Source organism: Heterodontus francisci, chromosome 32 (genome assembly GCF_036365525.1).
Source record: "Heterodontus francisci isolate sHetFra1 chromosome 32, sHetFra1.hap1, whole genome shotgun sequence".
Lineage (NCBI taxonomy): Eukaryota > Metazoa > Chordata > Chondrichthyes > Heterodontiformes > Heterodontidae > Heterodontus > Heterodontus francisci.
The window spans coordinates 9320114-9343928 of NC_090402.1; the positions used below are offsets into that span (position 1 = coordinate 9320114).

Below are 23815 nucleotides of genomic sequence, written 5' to 3' on the forward strand. Positions count from 1 at the left end.
GCAAATCTGTTTTGATGCTTGGAAATGAAAATTAGATAGATTTCTTTCAGAAAATAAATCTTGGAATACAGTACATAAGTAAGAAGGGATATACATTTTGCACAACTACCCCACTATTCAATTGTGAACTTCTCAACAAACAATACAATTCCCAAACACAACTGGATTACAATGTCCTCTTCTGCTTATTCTTTTAATTTTTCTCTGACTATTCCTTTCGGTTTCTTTATCCTCTCTCCTTAATCCACTCTCTATTTCTCTTTCTGTGCCTAATTTCAATCGAATTTACCCAATTTCCTTCACCATCATCCACTCTGTTTTGTTCTCTACCCTTAAATTTCATTGGTTAAGGGGATACACCACTGGGCATGACATTCATGAGGTCCCAGATGCGACGTTGACATTGCTGTACTGTGAGCAATTCACATTTCCAGCAATTTGTGGCACAAATAAAGTGAAATCATAAGGATGAGGAAAAAAAGTCCAATTCACATCATTCATAAGAACGTAAGAAATATGAGCTGGTATAGGCCATTCAACCCTTTGAGCCTGCTCCATCATTCAACAAGATCATGGCTAATCTTCTACTTCAACTCCGCCTTCCTGCACTATCCCTATATCCCTTAATTCCCTCAGTACCCAACAACCTATCGACCTCTGTCTTGAACATACTCAACGACTGAGCATCCACACCTCTCTGGCGTAGAGAATTCCAAAGATTCACAACCCTCTGAGTGAAGAAATTTCTCCTCATCTCAGTCCTAAATGGCCAATCCCTTATCCTGAGACTGTGACTCCGTGCTCTAGATTCCCCAGTCAGGGGAAACATTTTCTCAGCCTCTACTCTGTCAAGCCCCTGAAGAAATTGGTATGTTTCAATGAGATCAATTCCCATTCTTCTAAACTCCAGGGAATATAGACCTAGTCTACTCAATTCTTTCCTGATAAGACAATCCCCTCATTCCAGGAACCAGTTGAGTGAATCTTCATTGCACTCGCTCTAGGCAAGTATGTCCTCCCTTAGGTAAGGAGACCAAAACTGCACACAGTGCTCAAGGTGTGACCTCACCAATGCTCTGTATAATCTTGCCGTGAGATGCGCCATTCCAACAATTTCTCAGCCATTACAATCAGTCTGTATTGTGAGGCAGTAACTCAGTGTAGAGAATCAGTATTCAGTTTTGACATTAACAGCATGCAAATGAATACAGGAAGAAAAGCCAATGAGAAGCACATGTATAATCTGTGAACAGATATTTAGCTCATTAAAAAATGAATCATACAAAATGCAAAGATCACCTAGTGAGAAAAGAGAGAGACTGAGAATAAATCTGAACTGTCACGGGTTTCACTGTTCAATTTTTCCAATCCTGTCCCTCCTTGTCAGAGCCACTTCAAAGTTCCAAACCCTTTGTAGAATTCTAACAAAACCCCAAACCAGCGGTGCAGTGCACCACAAAACACTCATCCAAGGCACACAGAAGTTTCCAATTGCCAAAATAAGTTTGGAAACTCCAGCTATAAGTTTCCAAATCTGATATAAAAGCAGAAATTCATGGGGGAGTGTGCACATTCAAGTAAATGTAGTAAATGTATTTAAGTAGCCTGCACATATAAGCCATTACGGGTTAAGCTTAAATTTCACACTGCTCTAAATAAATAGTGGTGATGGATGGTTTATAGAGGATATGGAGTCAAGGCAGGTTGATGGAGTTAAGATAGTGATCAGCTATGATCTCACTGAATGGCGGAACAGGCTCGAGGGGCTGAATGGCCTCCTCCAGTTCCAATGGCTATCCCTTCCCAGATGTGTCTGGAGTGGGAGTGAGAATGGGGATGGTCTTTTGTGCCAAAAAATCATTGGTCCCATGGCCAGTCTATCAGGAACAACGTCAAGGACATTAAAACTTATAGTCACTCTTGAGCTTGCAATCAACACATCTGGTTTACATGCCATTCATGCTACATGGCATTCATGCTACATTTACCCTAGAGTGTTGTTGACAATGGTAGCCCTGAGTTTAGCAGCAGAACAGGAGGTGGAGGAGTCCAGAACAAGGGAGCATAACCTTAAATGTAGAGCTAGGCCATTCAGGGGTGATGTCAGGAAACACTCCTTCACACAAAGGGTAGTGGAAGTCTAGAATTCTCTCTCACACCCCTCCCCCCTACCCACCCTAAACAATCTGTTGAGGCTGGTGGGGGAGGGAGGGGGGGAAGGGGTCATTTAAAAAGTTAAAACTGAGATTGATAGATTTTTGTTATGCAAGGGTATTAATGGTTCCAGAACCAAGGTGGGTAGAAGGAGTTAAGGTGCAGATCAGCCATGATCTAACTGAATGGTGGAACAGGCGTGAGGGGCTGCATGGCCTTCTCCTGTTCTTATATCGCTCTGTTCCCTTAGGCAGCATGCTGTGTTTCCAGAATTAACCACCTTTCTGGCCCTGCCAGATAGATGGAGATACAGCGTCCAGGGAAGTGCTACATACCATTCCTTCTGATCAGGACCTCATTGGTTATAATGCCTGCTTAGGTCAGTAATACAGTTTTCCAAGAGCAACAGACAAACTGCGTTAGCAGTTTCTAAATCTGTTGCTGTTGGTGCAGTGAAAATGCAGCATCAATGGGCTATGGACTACTTTCAGCAGGCAACTGGTAAGCAGGAGAACTATCTGACGTACCAACACTTTGTTCAGAATCAAATTACATGAATTGAAAGGAATCCTTCCATCTACGAAAGATGTTGGACACTCAGCAAACAATCCATTTAGTTGGGGTGTCTTTTCTTGGTGCACCTTTGCTGATGGCTGTGAAGGCCAATCCTTGAGAGGCAGGTTCTGCCACAAGTGCCGCACCCGAAGCTGCCAAGTGACGCTGTGAGTTATTGTTTTTGACGTTGGCACCTGTTACCAAGCTGCTGTAGCAACTGGTCATCGTGGTAGTGCACATCAGTCCATAGGATGTGTCGCCATTTCCCTCTTTTGGTAGCTCGTGACTCCCAGGTGCGATAGTTGACATTTAGGGCTTTCATGTCACGCTTGCAAGCATCCTTGAAGCAGAGCTTTGGGCGTCCCACTGGTTGTCTGGCCCTGGCTACCTCACCATACAGAAGGCAGGTATGTGACCATCTTCCATCCTGCAGACCTGTCCCATCCACCAAAGCCACCTCTGTTTGATTAGTGCCAACACACTGGAGAGCTCCGTCTTTGAGAGGACTGCCACATTTGTGATTTTGTCCTGCCAGGATATATACACATAATGCGCCAGCATCGACACCTCCATTTTCTGGGACAGACTGGTGTCGAAACTATCTGGAGCTTTAGGTGAGCAGGCTCTATGAATAAGCTTTTTCCTGGGCGGCTCTTAATGGCTATTTTTTGCTGGCATTATGATTTAGGGATCCTGGGAACAAACAACCTGATATGGGCTTGGCGAGTAACCAAATAAATGTATACTCGTTGTTTCACAATCGTATTATTGTAAGTGTCCTCATACTAATTTTTTGGTGATATACTCTTGGGTCTTGTTTTCTGTTGTTATATTTGTTATGTGATAACAGTTGCAAGCTCAAATAGGAAGCTATGTATAAAGTGATCAAAAGAAACTATTGGGTACATTTCATGCTCTACTGTTCTTGGCACGGAGCTGCGAAACTTTTAAAATGGACTAAAAATTGCGTGGGTTGTGCATTGATCCTCGTGTAAAACTTCCCACATGCGCACTTGCCAGATGAAGCTCTTTGCTGGAAGCACTAACTAGTAAAATGTGCCCCTAAAAATTGACCTCCCCATAAAGAAAGGCCCTCCTCCCAGTTTCCGAGTTCAGCAGCTGCAGAAAGTTTACATATTTCATATATAAACCAGCCCCTTGTATGATTCGAAATTCGCTCAGTAGCATTTCAACCTCATTTCCCTCAATACAAGTTGCATGACAATTTTACAAAAATTGTAAGGGGTCAGTTAATTGTACTGCCCTGTAATCACTGAGCCATCTCTACACCAGCTGAACAAATATACAAACCATTACAGGAGATAAATGATTCACTTTTACAAGAGCTAAATAAAGGCTCATTGGCAGCCTTGCTATAACTAAGAAGATTTTATTATGGGTCTGAAAATCTTACTTTTAGTTTTAGAAAAATGGACAAAACCACAGGAAAGGACATGTTTAAAACGTGCACTTCTTCAGAATGCAATTCTTAATGGTAATAAAAACTAGCCGGCAATCACAATGTGCCTGCAATAGTATTCTTTTAACGCTTCTTGAGCAGATAACAAGCTCACATGCTGTAAAACCAGCAGGGGATTTGTTAATCCAGATATGGAGTACGGAAATATAAAAGAAAATCATGTCAAATCATGTTTTACCAAATGCACTATGGTTGACTATTTCATTGATAGTTATCAGGGGATTTTCAGTGTGGAGGACATCCCCAAATATGTGAAAGGGGGGACATAGGAAAATAGGAACAGGACGAGGCCATTCAGCCCCTTCAGCCTGTTCCACCATTCAACAAGATCATGGCTGATCTGCAACATAACTCCATATACCCGCCTTCGCCCCATATCCCTTAATACCTTTGGATAAGAAAATCTATCAGTCTGAGATTTATAATTAACAACACTGCACTCTCTCCAAGACAAACATCAGAGCTCATGACAGATACTGAACTCTGCATCAACCTCAAAAAGGGATTTCATAGGAAAGAGAAAGAAATTAGACAAGGCAAAGAATAAGTGTTGCTGTAAAGTAGCACCATATGGTAAAAAAAACACAGGACTGAAACATGATCAAAACTGTACTGAATCACAGAAACTTGAGAATATAGCAAGAAAGAAGTAACCATTGTAAGATTATGAAAATTATATTATATGTGCTATGGTGGGAGAGACAATATACCACAGAAAGCTACAGCTTCTCTAAGAGCAGGAACTCCAACTGCCTCATCCTCCTCTTGTGCCGACCTTCCTGCCCAGTACATCCACTGAGGGCCAATCTCCTTCCTATCCCACTCACTCCACCTACTGCTTCTCTCTTGGACTCCACCAGTGGATCAACACTCACAACCCCTCTCTGCATTTCCCTCCAGCATGCCAGTTCACTTGCAAACAAGGCCCTTGCCATCCATAACCCTATCCTGGATGACTGCTTTGCCATCACAGCTTTGATGGAAACTTGGCTCACGGATGATGTGATTCTTGCCTTTTCCCTGGCTATAACTTCCCCCACTTTCCCCACCCAAACTGTGCATTATCGATTGGCCCCAGTCACCAAATAACACTTTGGTTTCTCCTCTTACTTCTCCGGCACCTTCTCGCCCTTCAAGTACCTCAACTTGCTCCACCCTCTCTCGCTTCTCCTTTGTGATCCTCATTCTCTACTGCTCCACAGAGGCCTACACCAAGTTTCTCACAGATATTTTCTCCCTCAGCCTCTTCACTAAACCTCTGAACTACATCAAGCACTTTTGAGCCTTTCTCTCCTCTGTCATACTCCAGGGTCATCCTGAATTGCAAAGATAACTCCTTTCTCCATTATTAACCATTTTCTTAAATCCCCCTCTCCTGACATGATCTCCAACAACTTCAAGAAGCTCATGATGTCTTTGTCGCTAAGACTGAGACTCAGTTGCCTCTGCCCCGTCCAGCCTTCTCCTTGCCCACCAAGCCAAACTTCCCCCAGATTTCCTCTTGCCTTAGCCCTGAACATATATCTCTCCTAGTCTATCACCCCTCACGCCTCTAATTTCACCTTGCCCACGTGACCGACCTTTGCTCTCTTGACCTTGTTTTCATGAAACTTCTGGTCACCCTTCGTGACCTCCATACTAACTGATATTGCAAATAGTTCCCTCTCCTCAGGTACGGTGCCTCTCCCTTTCACAACTGCCATCATCACCCTCCTCCTCAAAGGGCTAGAGATGGCACAGGGTGAATGTTCAGCATGTCAAGAGTATGAATAAACTTATCCTTGTGACCCTTCTTTGAAATGGAGGTTGGTAAGACAGCAAAGACTACACAGACTGGCATTTACCTTCCTGCACATGTAGTGAAAGGTATTCTAGGTAATGTGGTGGAGTGTAACAACACATTGCCATCTCCAACACAGTGATGTCATGAAACAACAGAATCACAGAATAATACAGTGCAGAAGAGGCCCTTCGGCCCATCGAGTCTGCACCGATGCATGAAAACACCTGACCTGTCTACCTAATCCCATTTGCCAGCACTTGGCCCATAGCCTTGTCTGAACTGTAATCTGCCCTTCAACACATGACACCATTAATGGCATCTTCAATGGAGAGCTCAGACGTACAAGCAGTGGTCTGTTATAGAGACACCATGATCCAATGATACTCAGCTTCAATTCATTCGGAGAACACTTAGGCAACCATTTGGGAGGGACTGATGCTTTATGCTCAAGTTTCTAAGGTCAGATGGACCAAGGGACATAATAAGGCCCTCTAATAGTGTAAGGCTGGGAGAAGGACAGAGATTGGTTGATACTGGTGTCCATGCTATGCCATTATGTAAGCTTGCACGAGTGTTAGTAGGTGCCACCTCTGAAAGCAATAAACCTATAGCAACGCAAGCAAGTCCGTCTTTGGCTCTAATGGACGTGCAGCTACAGACAATACATGTCCTGGATTCTCAGAAACTTGTCGGTTGGCTCCTCATTCACTTTCCAGTGCTACTCTTTGATTTAGGAGAGAATCTAGTAGTGCAGCACAATCACAACCAGTATTGAGAAGTGCAAAATGCAATAGGCTCACACCAGCAAAATGCATTTAACACGAACACCACCACCACTACACAAGCGAATAAAATGCATTCACTTGTATTACATTTTGCAATATGTGATTCATTCAGTGTGCAGAAAGGAAAGCATCAGTTTTCCAAAAAGCAAACCAACAAAGTGACTGAGTTCTGAGATGTCCACTGCTAGAGGCCTGAAAGAGTCTTGAGCTGTTAAGGAGCAGTGGTAATGCCTTGCAGATACCGAACTATTTCTGCAAGTCTTTGCGGGCCAGGAAGCACACTAAGTCACAACTTTCCTGATCAGTCTGGGCCTCCTCCTGCACTGCCAAGGTAGACAACTGTTATGTGCCTTCCACGTCCTCTGCACTCTCAAGCCACCCTCTCCTCCTGCTCCTCACCATTGTCTCCTCAGCCTATCTCTCTGCCAAAAACATCCCGATTCATTAAGCTCACAAACTTCCAAGTCTGACCTGGAGTAAAATACCACTTTTTGGTTTGACATTGTAGCTGTGGAATGCTCCTGAGTTCACCATTAATTACATAAGAACATAAGACATAGGAGCTGGAGTTGGTCATTTGGCCCTTCGAGCCTGCTCTGCCATTCAACAAGATCATGGCTAATCTCCTATCTCAATGCCACCTTCCCGCACTATCCAGATAATTACTTCATTTAGGCCTTAATAAGCAAAATTATTTTCTCTTAACTTTCTGCTTTGGCTGTTAATTCATCTTATAAAGGGAAGCAATAATCACAGCAAGTGTAATCACAGTCATTTTAGTTATCATGAAGCAAGTTAACAATATTAGGTTACAGCACAAAGATGTTTCAGTGTAAACCAAAATAGATCACGAGTGAATCCACGTTTTGGCCTCCTTAACTTAGAAAGGAGATTGATGGATTGGAAAGAATTTAGAAAAGGCAACAAGGATCAAGCCAGAACTGGGGGTTCTAAGCTAAGAAGATGGTTGTGGTTATTGGAGGTCAATCATCTCAGCTCTAGGACACAACTGCAGGACTTCCTCTGGGTAGTGTGCTCGGCCCACCTTCAGCTGCTTCATCAATGACCTTCCTTCAATCGTCAGGTCAGAACTGAGGATGTTTGTTGATGACTGCACAATGTTCAGCACCATTCGCAACTCCTCAGATACTGAAGCAGTCCGTATAGAAATGCAATATCCAGGTTTGGGCTGATAAGTAGCAAGTAACATTCGCACCACATAAGTGCCAGGCAATGACCATCTCCAACAAGAGAGAATCTAACAATCTCCCCTTGATATTCAACGGCATTATCATCGCTGAATCCCCCCCATCAACATCCTAGGGGCTACCATTGACCAGAAACTGAACTGGAGTAGTCATGTAAATACCATGGCTACAAGAGCAGGTCAGAGGCTAGGAATCCTGCGGCGAGTAACTCACCTCCTGACTCCCCAAAGCCTGTCCACCATCTACAAGGCACAAGTCAGGAGTGTGATGGAATACTCTCCACTTGCCTGGATGGGTGCAACTCCAACAACACTCAAGAAGCTCGACATCATCCAGGACAAAGCAGCCCACTTGATTGGCACCCCATCCACAAACATTCACTCCCTCCATCACCGATGCACAGTTGCAGCAATGTGTACCATCTACAAGATGCACTGCAGCAACGCACCAAGGCTCCTTCGACAGCACCTTCCAAACCCGTGACCTCTACCACATAGAAGGACAAGGGCAGCAGTTGCATGGGAACACCACCACCTGCAAGTTCCCCTCCAAATCACACACCATCCTGATTTGAAACTAAATTGCCATTCCTTCACTGTCGCTGGGTCAAAATCCTGGAACTCCCTTCCTAACAGCACTATGGGTGGCGTACCTACTCCACATGGACTGCAGCAGTTCAAGAACGCAGCTCACCACCATCTTCTCAAGGGTAATTAGGGATGGGCAATAAATGCTGGCCTGGCCAGTGACGCCCACATCCCATGAATGAATAAAAAACAGAGAAACTTTCAGAGCTGAATTTAACTGGAGAGAAGTATAATGCGAGGTAGGTAATTCGGATCTTTAAAATGTTAAGCAGGTTATTTGACTTGAACTGTGAGAAGAGAACTTGAGGACATTGATTTGAAATTAACAAGCTTTAAATAGATAGATTGGACATGCTGGGCCTGTTCTCCTCGGAGAAGGGAAGATTAAGCGGAGATTTGATCGAGCTGTTCTAAATCATGAAGGGTCTGGACAGAGTAGATAAGAGAGAAACTGTACCCTTTGGCAGAGGGATCAAGAACTAGAGGACACAGATTTAAGGTGATTGGGAAAAGAACCAAAGATCAAAAAACATTTTTTTTTAAACGCAGCGAGTGGGAGGATCTGGAATGCACTGCCCGAGACAGTGGTGGAGACAGATTCAATTGTGGCTTTTTAAAAGTGAATTGGATAAGAACCAGAAGATAAAACATTTGCAGGGTTATGGGGAAAGGGTGGGCGATTGGGGCCAGCTGGATGGCTCTTGCAGAGAGCCGGCATGGACTCGATGGGCCGAATGGCCTTCTTCTGTGCTGTAACCATTCTATGATTCTATAAATGGACAGACTAGAAATGAGAAGGTTTGTCCTATGGTATGTACCTAAGTTAGGTTGTCGTCTGGTAGCTCACTGGTTATTTTCTTATGTAGACAGATTTTTGGTCTCAGGGAATCAAGGGATATGATGAGTGGGCGGGGAAGTGGAGTTGAATCTGGAGATCAGCCATGATCGTTTTGAGTGGTGGAGCAGTCTCCGTGGGCCATATGGTCTACTCCTGCTCCTAATTTTTGTGTTCTTGTGTTCTGGTGTTTTTCTTATGTCTACTTAGATTAATATTTTACACCTGGCTGTTGCTCAGCTTCAATTTGTATTATTTATTGCAGTAGGTACACATTTTTCCTCAATTACATATGATGCTATTTTCACAATTTTACGTACACCTCACTATTACATCAGTTTGAATAAAACTTAGTTCATTTAAATCCCAGTGGCCACCTTGGCAAGGTGGAGGGTAAACAAATGAGTTAATACCACATGCAGATACAATGGGTTTAATTTATGCTCTAGAGCCAACACTAATTTCTTTCTTTCCATGACTTGCTAGAACAAATAAGTTTCTGTGTAAGAAGATGTGGCACTGGATATTTAAATGTATCGTCTTCAAGAAAAAGTATTTGGCAAGCCTGCATTTTGTTTGAGAAGGAAAAAGAATCTGGTTATCTTGGTCAGAATTACATGACAAACAAAAAGGCCAATTCTCCACTTGTGTGCGCTCAGGGACTATTCAGTTCCTGGGCACAAAGCAGCGGTAAAATGGGCAAAGACCTGTTTGGATAAAAATTGAACCTCATTGCACCTGGTTTTACAGACATAAAATGGGTGTACAAGGCCCAATTTCAGAGACCAACATCCTAGAAGGATGCCTGAAGAAAATTGGGTTGGGCCATTTTTCAGACAGCTGCCTAAAATAGGCATTGGGAGCGGGGGAGAATTCATGTGCTAATGAGGGGCCTAGTGAATGTTTTAAGACCCCCTCAGGGAAATTGGGCTGCCCTAAGCATAACAGATGTTGGATCTGCTCCCCTCAGGTTTTCTAAATGTGGATGCAGCCTTCATAAATAAGTTTAATTTTTTTTTTAAGTTCATGTGGAGTTTGGACCATAGCGCACTTGCGAGATCGAGCTGTCCTATTGTTCTCTTCCCCCTCCCCATTTCCGGTACTTACCATGGGGCAAACAGCCTGAAATTAGTTTCCAAGATGGAGGAGCTGTCTTTGGAGATATGACAGAGACCGGTAGCTCATGAAACTGTTTGAAATGAGGCCCGAGGCCACAGGCCCCAATTGTGACCTCCCAGAAATGAGCCCAGCTGTTTGTTTTCCCTGTTGTACCTTGTCTCTGCTCTCTTTATGCTCTGGGAGATCCTGATGATCCACCAAAAGATAGGCAGAGAAGTTGCACTCCGAACAGCAGAGCCTTGTAAATGAGGAGGGTGGGAGCAAAACAAGGCCCACTGTTTTATTTGCCTGCATAACTATTGGACAGGTTCCCATGGAAAGGTGCTCCAGGAAGAGTTGGGTCTTAGGGGTCCTGAAATTAGCCCATCTGGATTGGAATTTCTGCCTACTTCTCAGACATAAGATTTCAAATCTTCTGCAGTGCATGATGATGATGTAATTTGCACCAGTATTTGTGTGTGCAAACAAGGAGAGGCACCGAGCAGTTGACGATTCTGATATTTAAAATACATCATCAGCACAATTTCTACTTGAGCACAAATGCCTCCACTGAAATCGTTTGATTTATCATCACGTCGATAGACAGAAAAGTGGCACTCACACTTAAATGGATAATGAGAACTTGCAGATAAAGTAAGTTACAGATAGAGTTAGAGATTTTATTCAACAACTCTTCACTAGATTTATTAAAAATTTGATTTTTCTTTTGGAATTTTGTCTGTCAGAACAATCATGAACACCAACATAAACTCAGGATTAAATAAAAGATGATGAATGCATTTTGATTACCAGGTGAAGTGATGGTACAGAGCCTGCTGATACAATATTGATGCTGACTTTAAACGATTGTTCTCACTGCTTCATGCCCTTTTAAGCAATTGATACTCAAGTCAATATTTTCAATGAATTAAACTTAACAAAAGGTTGCAGATACTTACCCGAGGTCCTCTTTTTCCTGATAAGCCTGGTAGCCCTGGAGGGCCAGGGGGACCCTGCACAGAAACAATTAATATGTATTAAAAGTATTATACAGTCATTGTTCTATTTTTCAGTAGAGCAATTAGTTACTAATCCCTACTTGAGGTGACAGAGTTCATGGATTACTTGACAGAATATCAGTAATATTTTCCACAGAGAACTAAGAATTTTCAGAGAACTGACAGACTTGACAAGGTCACCTCTTAATGAGGGTATTAATTGTGAAAGAGTAATCTCTGTGCTAAGCAAAAAAGATTTCGAAGGCACAGTGATGATTTGGCTGTTTTTGCAAAATCACCAGACCATTACTGATGGATTCGATGGAGGTTCACCCTGACAAACCTTGGCTCCCATACACTGGCGGAAATCTCCTGTGAATTAAGTTTTCCATGGGAAACGGCGGCGTGATCTTGCTCATGATTTGATAAGAGCGCAGCACCTGCCTCGTAAACACTGACAAAACTCAGAACTTGACGCACTGAGCAATAAGCCCAGATTTTCCAATGTGATTCCTGATTCCATCCAAATGGTTAAACAGGGGTTTTGGACTGAGACAAACGGCGACTGGCACGCAATTTTCCGGGGCCATTTCTGGGGAAGCTGAATTGGCGGCAGGAAGCAGAAAGATGTGAATATTTAAATGAGATACTGAAATCTACTACTTAATGAAGTAATAAGACATTAGAAAAATGCCTGACTGCAGAGAAACATAATGGATACAAGAGGTTAATGGGTGTTCAGGAAATTAGAGGAGGCGGTTAAGAAAGCAGTATAATCCTATGTGAGAGAAACATTGAGGAAGTTAATAGAAATTGAACTACTCAGATTAGATATCTTCTTCTTCTTTGGCCTCCTTATCCCGAGAGACAATAGGTGAGCACCTGGAGGTGGTCAGTGGTTTGTGAAGCAGTGCCTGGAGTGGCTATAAAGGCCAATTCTAGAGTGACAGACTCTTCCACAGGTGCTGCAGAGAAATTTGTTTGTCGGGGCTGTTACACAGTTGGCTCTCCCCTTGCGCCTCTGTCTTTTTTCCTGTCAACTACTAAGTCTCTTCGACTCGCCACACTTTAGCCCCGTCGTTATGGCTGCCCGCCAGCTCTGGCAGATTAGATATACTGAACTTGAAAAGGGCGCTAGTGGTAGGCTACAGACTGTAAGAATAAGGAAGACTGTCTACAAAGAGATGGGAAGAGCAAGTGAAAACAGAATTATTTTTTTTAAAGAGAACTTCAATCAACCAAATTGCAAAATTGGGAATGTAAAACCGGTTAAGAGTCTGAGCTGATACATCATTGCTTCATGACTAAATGCACCCGAGGAGCAGGAAATGCAGCTCAGAACTTAACTCATGATAGTAATTGAAAGAAAGAAAAGTTGTAATACCTCTGGGGAATAGGTTTTTAAAAATTATTTTATGGCATTGCTGGCTAGGCCAGCATTTGTTGCCTATCCCTAATTGCCCTTGAGGCTGGTGGTGAGCTGCCTTCTTGAACCAATGCAGTCCATGTGGGGTAGGTACACCCACAGTGCTGTTAGGGAGGGAGTTCTAGGATTTTGACCTAGCGACAGTGAAGGAACGGCGATATAGTTCCAAATCAAGAGTGTGAGTGGATTGTAGGAGAACGTGTGCCCATGCATCTGCTGCCCTTGTCCTTATAGGTGGTAGAGGTCACAGGTTTGGAAGGTGCTGTTGAAGGAGGCTTGACGAGTTGCTGCAGTGCATCTTGTAGATGGTATACGCTGCTGCCACTGTGTACTAGTAGTGGAGAGAGTGAATATTGAAGGTGGTGGATGGGGTGCCAATCAAGTGAGCAGCTTTAATAAAAACAAGAAATGCTGGAACCACTCAGCAGGTCTGGCAGCATCTGTGGAAAGAGAAGCAGAGTTAACGTTTCGGGTCAGTGACCCTTCATCGGAACTGACAAATATTAGAAATGTCACAGGTTATAAGCAAGTGAGGTGGGGGTGGGGCAAGAGATAACAAAGGAGGTCTAGATTAGAAAGCTTCTTGAGTGTTGTTGAAGCTGCACCCATCCAGGCAAGTGGAGAGTATTCCATCACACTCCTGACTGGAGCTTTGTAGGTAATGCAAAAACTTTGAAGAGTCAGGAGGTGAATCTCTCGCCTGATATATCAAAAGATAAAGTTTGACATGTTCTAGGATTGATAAGTACCAGAGACCAGGTACATCAGTTCAAAACGGGTAACCTCAAGGAAATGTGTGAAGATCTTAAGCAAAATAATTGGGAAACTGTTTTTCAACACACTCCAGTAGAGTATAAATGGAATACCTTTAAAGCCATACAGGATAAATGCATATCTAGGATTAGTTAGTATAAAATAAACATGCATCACCCTAGCGCATTGTGATATATATTAATGACCTGGGTTTGGGTATGGAGGGCATAATTTCAAAATGTGCAGATGTCATAAAGCTCAGAAATGTAGTAAACAGTGAGGAGGATAGTAACGGACTTCAAGAGTACATAGACAGACTGGTGCAGTGGGCAGACACAAGGCAAATGAAATTTTACTCAGAGACATGTGAAGTAACACATTTTGGTAGGAAGAATGAGAAGAGGCAACATGAACTAAATGGTTTAAAGGAGATGCAGGAACTGAGAGACCTGGATATGTATGTACACAAATCTTTGAAGGTTGCAGGACAAGCTGAAGAGGCTGTTAAAAAGCATATCAGATCTTTGATTTTATTAATTGAGGAATAGATTACAAAAGCAAGAAAGTTATGCTAAACCGTTATAAAACTGGTTAGGCCACAGCTGGAGGAGTGTGTTCAGTTCTGGGCTCCACACTTTAGGAAGGATGTCAAGGGCTTAGAGAGTGTGCAGAGGAGATTTACAAGAATGGTATCAAGGATGAGGGACTTCAGTTATGTGGAGAGACTGGAGAAGCTGGGATTGTTCTCCCTAGAGCAGAGAAGACTAAGAGGAACCTCTGATGAAAGGTCACAGACCTGAAACGTTAACTCTGTTTCTCTCTCCGCAGATGCTGCCTGACCTGCTGAGTATTTCCAGTACTTTCTGTTTTTATTTAAGATTAAGAGGAGATTTGATGGAGGTGTTCAAAATCATGAATGATTTTGATAGTGTAAATAAGGAGAGATTGAGTCCAGTGACAGAAGGGTTGGCAACAATGTTAAGGTGATTGGAAAAGAAACTGAAGAGACATTTCTTTTTCCACATAACAAGTTATGATCTGGAATGCACTGCCTGAAAGGGTACTGGAAGCAGATTCAATAATAACTTTCAAAAGGGAATGGATATAGACCTAGAAAGCTAAAATTGGCAGGGCTATGGGGAAAGAATGGTGGACTGGGACTATTAGGACACGTCTACCAGAGAGCCAGCACAGACTCGACGGGTCGAATGGCCTCCTTCTGTGCTATATGATTCTATGACCCCAAATTTGCCAACAAATAAAATGAACGGCATGGCAAATATTGATAAGATGGTGGAAATTGGGCAAAAAAGTTGCAGATAGAAACTAATGTCAGGAAATCTCAGACTATACGTCTAGCCAAAAAATACAAGCAACAATTATCATCTTTAAATGGGGGATGGCTGACGAACATGGGAGAGGAGAGACATTTGGTTAAGGGTCGGGGTGCCAGGTTCACAAGGCATTACAAAATCTACCACAATTATTCCAAGAGGTATAGAATAGAAAAGTTCAGATGTCACTGATGTGACATGTATGTCACATGACTATGTAAAAGCTTAATAAGACCACAGCTGGTGTACTGCGTGCAGTTCTGGGCTCCACACCACAGAAAGAATGAGGCAATAGAGAGGGTATGATGCAAATTCACTGGAATTCTGCCTGGTATGAGGAAACACAAATAGGAAGGATGATTTGAAAAATTGAGGCTACATCTTTTAGAGCAGAGGAGATTAAGGATGACTTGATAGAGTTCTTTAAAATTATGAAGAGATGGGCCAGAGTAGATAGAAACAGACTGTTTCAAGTGGTTGAGGGGGAAAGAGCAAAGGGCATTCATATAAGATTAAATGTAAGAGAATTAGGATGGAGAGCACGAGAAAGTTTTTATACAGTGGATTGTGATGCTGTTGAGTTGACTACCAGAAGTAATGATTAAAACAGAGACTAAGTCAACGCTTAGGAATAGGTTAGATAGATGGTCGAAGAAAAGGGAATGTGGAAATGTGGAGGATAAAAGCCAATGCAGGCTGGTTGTGTCGAAGGGGATGATACTTTTTTGTAATTGCTACATAAGAAGTCGTACTGGAAACAGAGGAGGAGGTTTGTAAGAAATATTCAATATCATGAGGGGTCTAGACAGGTGGGCAGAAACTGTTCCCTTTGGCAGGAGGGACAAGAACCAAAGGGCATCGATTGAAGGTAATTGGCAAAAGAAGCAATGGCGCGACATGAGGAAAAGTGTTTTTTACGCAGTGAGTGGTTAGGATGTGGAATGCACTGCTTGAAAGTGTGGCGGAGGCAGATACGATCGGGGCTTTCAAAAGGGAATTGATTGGACAAGCACCTGAAGAGAAAACATTTGCAGGTCTACAGGGAAAAAGCCAGGGAGTGGGACTAGTTGAGTCGTTCTCGTAGAGAGCCAGCATGGACATGATGGGCCGAATGGCCTCCTTCTGTGCTGTAACCATTCTATGATTCCATGTTGCTGGCTAACATGGTGACAAAACAGACCCAGGCAAATAGAGACCAATTTGGTTTAGATCAATATTGGGTAATATCATGAAATCAATTGTCAAGAGTAAAGTTGAGGATTCCCCAGAGGATAACTTCAACAGCTGTCAACTTGATTTCCAAAACTATTTGGCAACGTTTCTGCACAGAATGCTGCTACTTAATCCTAAAGAGATGGGAATCAAGGAAAATCTGGGAATAGATAAGGAATCGGCAGAATGGTAGGAAACAGTATGCAGTTGTAACAGGGGTTGCATCCCAAGATTAGAGTTGTGACCCTCACTATTTCTAGTTTATATTAAAGGCTTATACTCAGAAGTTTAATGTAAACTGGTCTCGATTGCTGAGGATACCAAACTAGAAGGGGCAGTTGTATTTAATGAAACAGGTCAAGAACTACGAAATGGACAATTGTAAAGTATTGCACATGCAAAGAAAATGGAATGACATAGCTACTCCATGAATGGTGTTGCATGACCTATGGGTGAAGTTAGCAGATTTAGAGGTTTTCATAGGCTGAATGTGCAACATGACCAATCACTACGAAGCAGCACATTTAGTGCTTAGCTAGAAAGCCAAAACAATGAAATACAGGTTACAGGAAGTTAACCTTGAACTGTTCAATGATTCAGTCATCAAAACACCTTCAAGCAAAAGAAAGAAAGATTTGTATTTCCATAGGACCTTTCATGACCACAGGACATCCCAAAGCACTTTAGAGGCAATGAGGTGCTTTTAATGTGTAGTCACTATTGTAATGTGGGAAACGCAGCAACCAATTTGCACACAGCAAACTCCTAAAAAACGTGATAATGACCAGATAATCCGTTTTGATGTTAACTGAGGGATAAATATTGGCCAGAACACCAGATAACTCCCCTGCTCGTCTTCAAAGTAGTGCCGTGGGATCTTTTATATCCACCTGAAAGGGAGATGGGGTCTCAGTTCAACATCTCATGCGAAAGATCATGCCTCTGACGGTGCAGCATTCCCTCAGTGCTGCACTGGAGGGTCGGCCTTGATTTTTGTGCTCAAGCACTGGGGTGGAACTTAAACCCACAATCTTCTGACTCAAGAATGAGAGTGCTACCAACTGAACCACAGCTAACACTGTTTTGACAATACTGTAGACAAGAGCCAAGGGACAAAGTCCTAGTGTCATCAGGTAAGACTGAAGACAGCTAAGAGGTAGGTGTAAAGGTATACAGAGTAATGAATGGTACAGCAAAAACAAATCCAGAACATCAATTCAAACTATACCAGGGCAACAAAACAAGGAGTCAAAAGAAAATTTATGATTGTCGGGAATTCTTGGCCCACAGTGAGATCAATGCATGGAATGGACTTCTGGGTAGAGCACTGGAGGCACAAACACTGCAACCATTTCAGGTACAGCTGGATAGTGAGACTGTCGAAAGGGTCTTTCTAGTTGAATGAGTTATGATGGACCAAACAGCCTCTCACCCGCACCTACCTCATTACCTGTATGTAAAGCTGAAACATTGATGGTACAAAATACTGGAAATACACAGCAAATCTGTCAGCATTTGAAAATAGGAAAGAAAATTAGTGTTTGGCAAGCAGACCGTTCATTAGGACTGAAAAATGAAGATTATGTCTCTGTGGAAATCAAGAAAATCCGGGTTTGGGGAAAGGGAATGGTATAAGTAGAAACAAGAGTGTAATCTTTTATCACGGACAAACAGTTAATAGGGTTAATGATCAGCAGACAGGTTTTGGAAAAGGTGGAAACACGGAGAAACTTGTGAATGATATCCGAACATCATCCGAGTGCAGCAATGAAAAGGCAATAAAAGAAAAGGGGTGTTAATAGCTAAGCCAGGCAGTAAAAAGCCACATGAACACCACCAAACTGGAGGGTAAATGGTCATCGCTGTCTCACGCAGAAGGAGTGTTTCAGATTCTGGACAAGAACAGCAGCACATTTGTGCACCAACTGGTTATCTTGGATATTTTGTTCATGAGCATTCCTAGCCGTGACTCAGCCCGTTGCAGACCCAGGTTGCACACAAGGCAGGCACAAACGTAAGGTCCATCGACAAGTCATTCAACTTCATTTAATGCATTGTTTCAGACTTTATGTTCACATTTGCGGATGAAGGTCAGTGTTGCTCCCCACCTCCCCTCAGCTGAACCTAAGATTACTGCTCTGGGGATTAAAGATCTGCGATCACCCACAGCATGTACAGATCTCTCAGAGTAACATCTTCAGGTAAGAGAGAAGAATTGGAGAAGAACAGTGCAATATGAATGGGTGCAGGGTGGAAAAAATTAGGGAAGGTGCCTCCACCCCCCGCCCCACCCCACCACCCTCAATTCCTGTCAATAGGAGACAAAGGGAGACTGGAGAAGAGTACAAATTTGAACTGGTAGCAGAGAGATTCCTGGGATGAGGGGATTGTCCTATGAGGAGAGATTGAGTAGACTAGGCCTATATTCCCTGGAGTTTAGAAGAATAAGAGGCGATTGCATTGAAACATATAAAATTCTGAAGGGACTTGACAGGGTAGATGCTGAGAAAATGTTTCCCCTGACTGGAGAATCTAGAACACAGGGTCACAATCTCAGGATAAGGGATCGGCCATTTAGGACTGAGATGAGGAGAAATTTCTTCACCCAGAGGGTTATGCATCTTTGGAATCCTCTACCCCAGAGAGCTGTGGATGCTCGGTTGTGGAATATATTCAAGACAGAGATCGATACTAAGGGAAGGAAAGGGTATGGAGATAGTGCAGCAGGTGGAGTTGAGGTAGAAGATCAGCCATGATTGTATAGGATAGTGGAGCAGGCTTGAAGGGCCGAATGGCCTACTCCATAGAGCCATAGAAAAATTGCAGCACAGAAGTAGGTCAATCAGCCCGTTGTGTCTGCGCCGGCCGATATAATCCCACCTTCCAGCACCTGGTCCATAGCTTTGCAGGTTACAGCACTTCAGGTGCATGTCCAGGTACCTTTTAAAAGAACTGAGGGTTTCTGCCTCCACCACCGTTCCTGGCAGAGAATTCCAGACACCCACCACCCTCTGGGTGAAAAAGTTTTTCCTCATGTCCCCTCTAATCCTTCTACCAATCACCTAAAATCTGTGCCCCCTGGTAATTGACCTCTTTGCTAGGGGAAACAGGTCCTTACTGTCTACTCTAACTAGGCGTCTCATAATTTTGTACACCTCTATTAAGTCACCCCTCAGCCTCCTCTATTCTAAAGAAAACAACCCTAGCCTATCCAATCTTTCCTCATAGCTTCAACCTTCGAGCCCTGGCAACATTCTTCTAAATCTCCACTGTACTCTCTCCAGAGCAATTATGTCCTTCCTGTAATGTGGTGACCAGAACTGTACGCAATACTCCAACTGTAACCTAACCAGCGTTTTATACAGTTCCAGCATTACATCCCTGCATTTGAATTTTATACCTCAGCCAATAAAGGAAAGCATTCCATATACCTCCTCCACCACCCTGTCTATCTGTCCTGCCACCTTCAGGGACCTGCGGACAGACATTCTGGTTCCCATTAAGTTCTGGAAGAACAGAGCCAAGTTAAACGGAGGAGGAAAGGGGGAAAATGAACAGAGTCAGGCCAGCATGAACTGGTGATAAGGAGAAGGTGAGAAGAGGGCCAATAGAGGATGTAGACCACAAATAGGGGGTCATGGCCTGAGACCTTCAAAGAAAAAGGGTAAAAAAAAAACAAGTTACATTTTTAAAAGAAAGTTGTCCCCATTACAAAGAAGTTCGTGGGGACACTTATTCTTTCTGGAAAAGGAGAGGGAGGAAGCAATCAACCACTACTGTGCAAACAAGGGACCTCCTAATTCTAATAGGGAAAAAGTGGTGGAGGATCCCAGCAACATACTCCAGGTACCTACACCAGAATGTGGCAGTCATGGACTTTTCATCCCTTTACTTCCAGTTGGTAGCCAACGGAAAAACAGAACTTCTGTCTGTAGCAACAACTGCCGCCAGCATCTCAAGCTTTGATATTCTCCAGCAGCTAAAAGCCCCAGTGAAGAAATTCGCTTTGTGGTTATTTGATGTGGATCAACATGGCTCATTCTGGCGAGTACAGTTTTACAGAAGCAGAATGAGTATAGAATTAGATTAATGCAGCTCTCTCGTACACAGTCACAGCAGTAACCAAAATTCAGCTGAAATCTGCTGCACAGAACAGCAAGACTGACAGAAATCTCTTGCAGTATAAAATGCCTAACATTAAAGGGAAGTTCAGTGATGTTTTTTCAGTATTGTGTAACATTTTGAGCGCTCATTATGTTAGAAGATGACTGCAGCTACGTACGCTAAGTGGGAAAGGAAAATATAGCTGAAACAGTGTGAAGAAATTACCTGGATAATTGTGTTGGTTGTTTTTAGTCATAGAGTTTTATAGCACAGAAACAGGCCCTTCGGCCCATTGTGACTGTGTCGACCATCAAGCACCCGTCCTAACTAATCCCATTTCCCCGCATTTGGCCTACAGCTTTGTATGCTATGGTGTTTCAAGTGCTCATCCAAAATACCTCTTGAATGTCATGAGGGTTCCTGCCTCTACCACCTCGTCAGGCAGTGTGTTCCAGATTCCAACCATCCTCTGGGTGAAAAGGTTTTTCCTCGACTCACCTCTAAACCTCCTGCCCACTACCTTAAATCTATGCCCCCTAGTTATTGACCCCTCCGCTAAGGGAAAAGGTTTCTTCCTATCTATCCTATCAATGCCCCTCATAATTTTGGATACCTCAATCAGGTCCCCCCTCAGCTTTCTCCACTCCAAGGAAAACAACCCCAGCCTATCCAGTCTGTCTTCATTGCTGAAATGCTCCAGCCCAGGCAACATCCTGGTGAATCTCCTCTGCACCCTCTCCAGTGCAATCACATCCTTCCTATAGAGTGGCAACCAGAACTGTACACAGTACTCCAGCTGTGGCCTAACTAGCGTTTTATACAGCTCCATCATAACCTCCTGGCTCTTATATTCTGTGCCTCGGCTAATAAAGGCAAGTATCCCATATGCCTTCCTAACTACCTTATCTACCTATGCTGTTGCCTTCAGTGATCTATGCACAAGCACCCCAAGGTCCCCCTGACCCTCTGTACTCCCTAGGGTCCTACCATCCATTGTATATTCCCTTGCCTTGTTAGTCCTCCCAAAGTGCATCACCTCACACTTCTCAGGATTAAACTCCATTTGCCACTGCTCCGCCCATCTCATCAGCCCATCTATATCGTCCTGTAGTCTAAGGCTTTCCTCCTCACTATTCACGACACAACCAATTTTCCTGTCGTCTGCGAATTTACTGATCATACCTCCTATATTCACATCTAAATCATTAATGTACACTACAAACAGCAAGGGTCCCAGCACCGATCCCTGCAGTACACCACTGGTCACAGGCTTCCACTCGTAAAAACAACCCTCGACCATCACCCTCTGCTTCCTGCCACTAAGCCAATTTTGAATCCAATTTGCCAAATTACCCTGAATCCCATGGACTTTTACTTTCTTAACTAATCTTCCATGCGGGACCTTATCAAAAGCCTTAGTGAAGTCCATATAGACTACATCAACAGCACTACCCTCATCCACACCTCAAGTCACCGCCTCGAAAAATTCAATCAAATTTGTTAGACACGATCTCCCCCTGACAAAGCCATGCTGACTATCCCTGATTAATCCCTGTCTCTCCAAGTGGAGATTAATCCTGTCTCTCAGAATTTTTTCCAATAATTTCCCTACCACTGATGTTAGACTCACCGGCCTGTAATTACCTGGTTTATCACTGCTACCCTTCTTGAATAATGATACCACATTCGCTGTCCTCCAACCCTCTGATACCTCTCCTGTGGCCAGAGAGGATTTGAAAATTTGTGTCAGAGCCCCTGCAATCTCCTTCCTTGTCTCACACAATAGCCTGGGATACATCTCATCAGGGCCTGGGGAATTATCCACTTTTAAGCCCACTAAAACAGCTAATACTTCCTCCCTTTCGATGCTAATTTGTTCAAGTATATCACAAGCCGCCTCCCTGATCACGACACCTACATCGTCTTTCTCCATAGTGAACACAGATGAAAAGTAATTGTTCAAAACTTCACCTATGTCCTCCAGCTCCACACACAGATTGCCTCTTTGATCCCTAATTGGCCCCATTTTTTCCCTGGTTATCCTCTTGCCCCTAACATACTTATACAACGCCTTGGAATTTTCCTTTATCTTGTCTGCCAGTGATTTTTCATGCCCCCTCTTCGCCCTCCTCATTATTTTTTTAAGGTACTCCCCTACACTTTCTATCCTCCTCCAGGGCCTCCGCTGTTTTCAGCACTCTGAATCTGCCACATGCCTCCTATTTATTCCTTATCCAATCTTCTATATCCCTTGACATCCAGGGTTCCCTTGACCTGTTGGTCCTACTCTTCACCTTTACAGGAACATGTTGCACCTGAACCCTCACAATTTCCCATCTAAATGACTCCAACTGGTCTGATGTAGACTTTCCTATAAGAAGCTTCTCCCAGTTCACTTTGGTCAGATCCTGTTTTATCATATTGAAATCTGCCCCCCCCAATTCAGTACTCTTATTTCCGGTCCCTCTATGTCCTTTTCCATAACTACCTTAAATCTTACAGAGTTATGGTCACTATCCCTGAAATGCTCCCCCACTGACACTTCTACTACTTGTCTGGTTTCATTCCCTAGGATTAAGTCCAGTACCGCCCCTCCACTTGTAGGACTCTCTACGTGTTGGCTCAAAAAGCTCTCCTGAATGCACTTGAAGAATTCCGCCCCGTTAACCTTTTTGCACTAATACTATCCCCTCTAATATAGCGGAAATACCCTATTATTATTGCACCTCTCTGAGATTTGCCTACATATCTGTTCCTCTACCACTGCTTGACTATTTGGAGGCCTGTAGTACACTCCCAGCCAAGTAATAGCCCCCTTTTTGTTTTACATTTTACCCATATGGCCTCATTAGAGGAACCTTCTAAAATATCATCCCTCCTTACTGCAGTAATTGTCTCTTTAATCAACAGTGCAATGCCACCTCCTCTTGTATCCCCTCCCCTATCACGTCTGAAGATTCTATACTCTGGGATATTAAGCTGCCAGTCCCGCCCTTCCCTCAACCATGTCTCAACAGTAGCAATATGATATTCCCATGTGTTAATCAACGCCCTCAATTCATCTGCCTTACTAGTAAGACTCCTTGCATTAAAATAGATACAATCCAGCCTTGCATTATTTGCCTGAGCCTTAACAGGTATACATTTACTCTGTCCTCCGCACTGACTTAGCTTCACATTTATATTTGATTATACAATACCCCCTACTGTGCTTCCACTCTGTATCCCATCCCTCTGCTAAATTAGTTTAAACCCCACCCCCAACAGCACTAGCAAACCTCCCAGCAAGGATGCCGGTCCCGTTCTGGTTCAGGTGCAACCCGTCCATCTTATACAGATCCCACCTCCGCCAGAAACAGGCCCAGTGATCCAAGAATCTAAAGCCCTCCCTCCTGCACCATCTCCCCAACCATGCATTCATCAGCACTAACCTCCTATTCATATACTCACTAGCCCATGGCACTGGAAGAAACCCAGCGATTACAACCCTTGAGGTCCTACTT

General features: G+C 43.4%; 1 protein-coding gene across 1 annotated transcript in view; it reads right to left on the reverse strand.

Annotated features, from left to right (window-relative positions):
- The window catches only part of col27a1b (collagen, type XXVII, alpha 1b), a 592171-nt gene that overhangs the window by 467555 nt on the left and 100801 nt on the right, over positions 1–23815 (reverse strand). The window contains exon 4 of the mRNA XM_068012172.1: positions 11445–11498. Coding sequence (XP_067868273.1) covers positions 11445–11498 — 54 coding nt within the window. The remainder of the gene's footprint in view (positions 1–11444; positions 11499–23815) is intronic.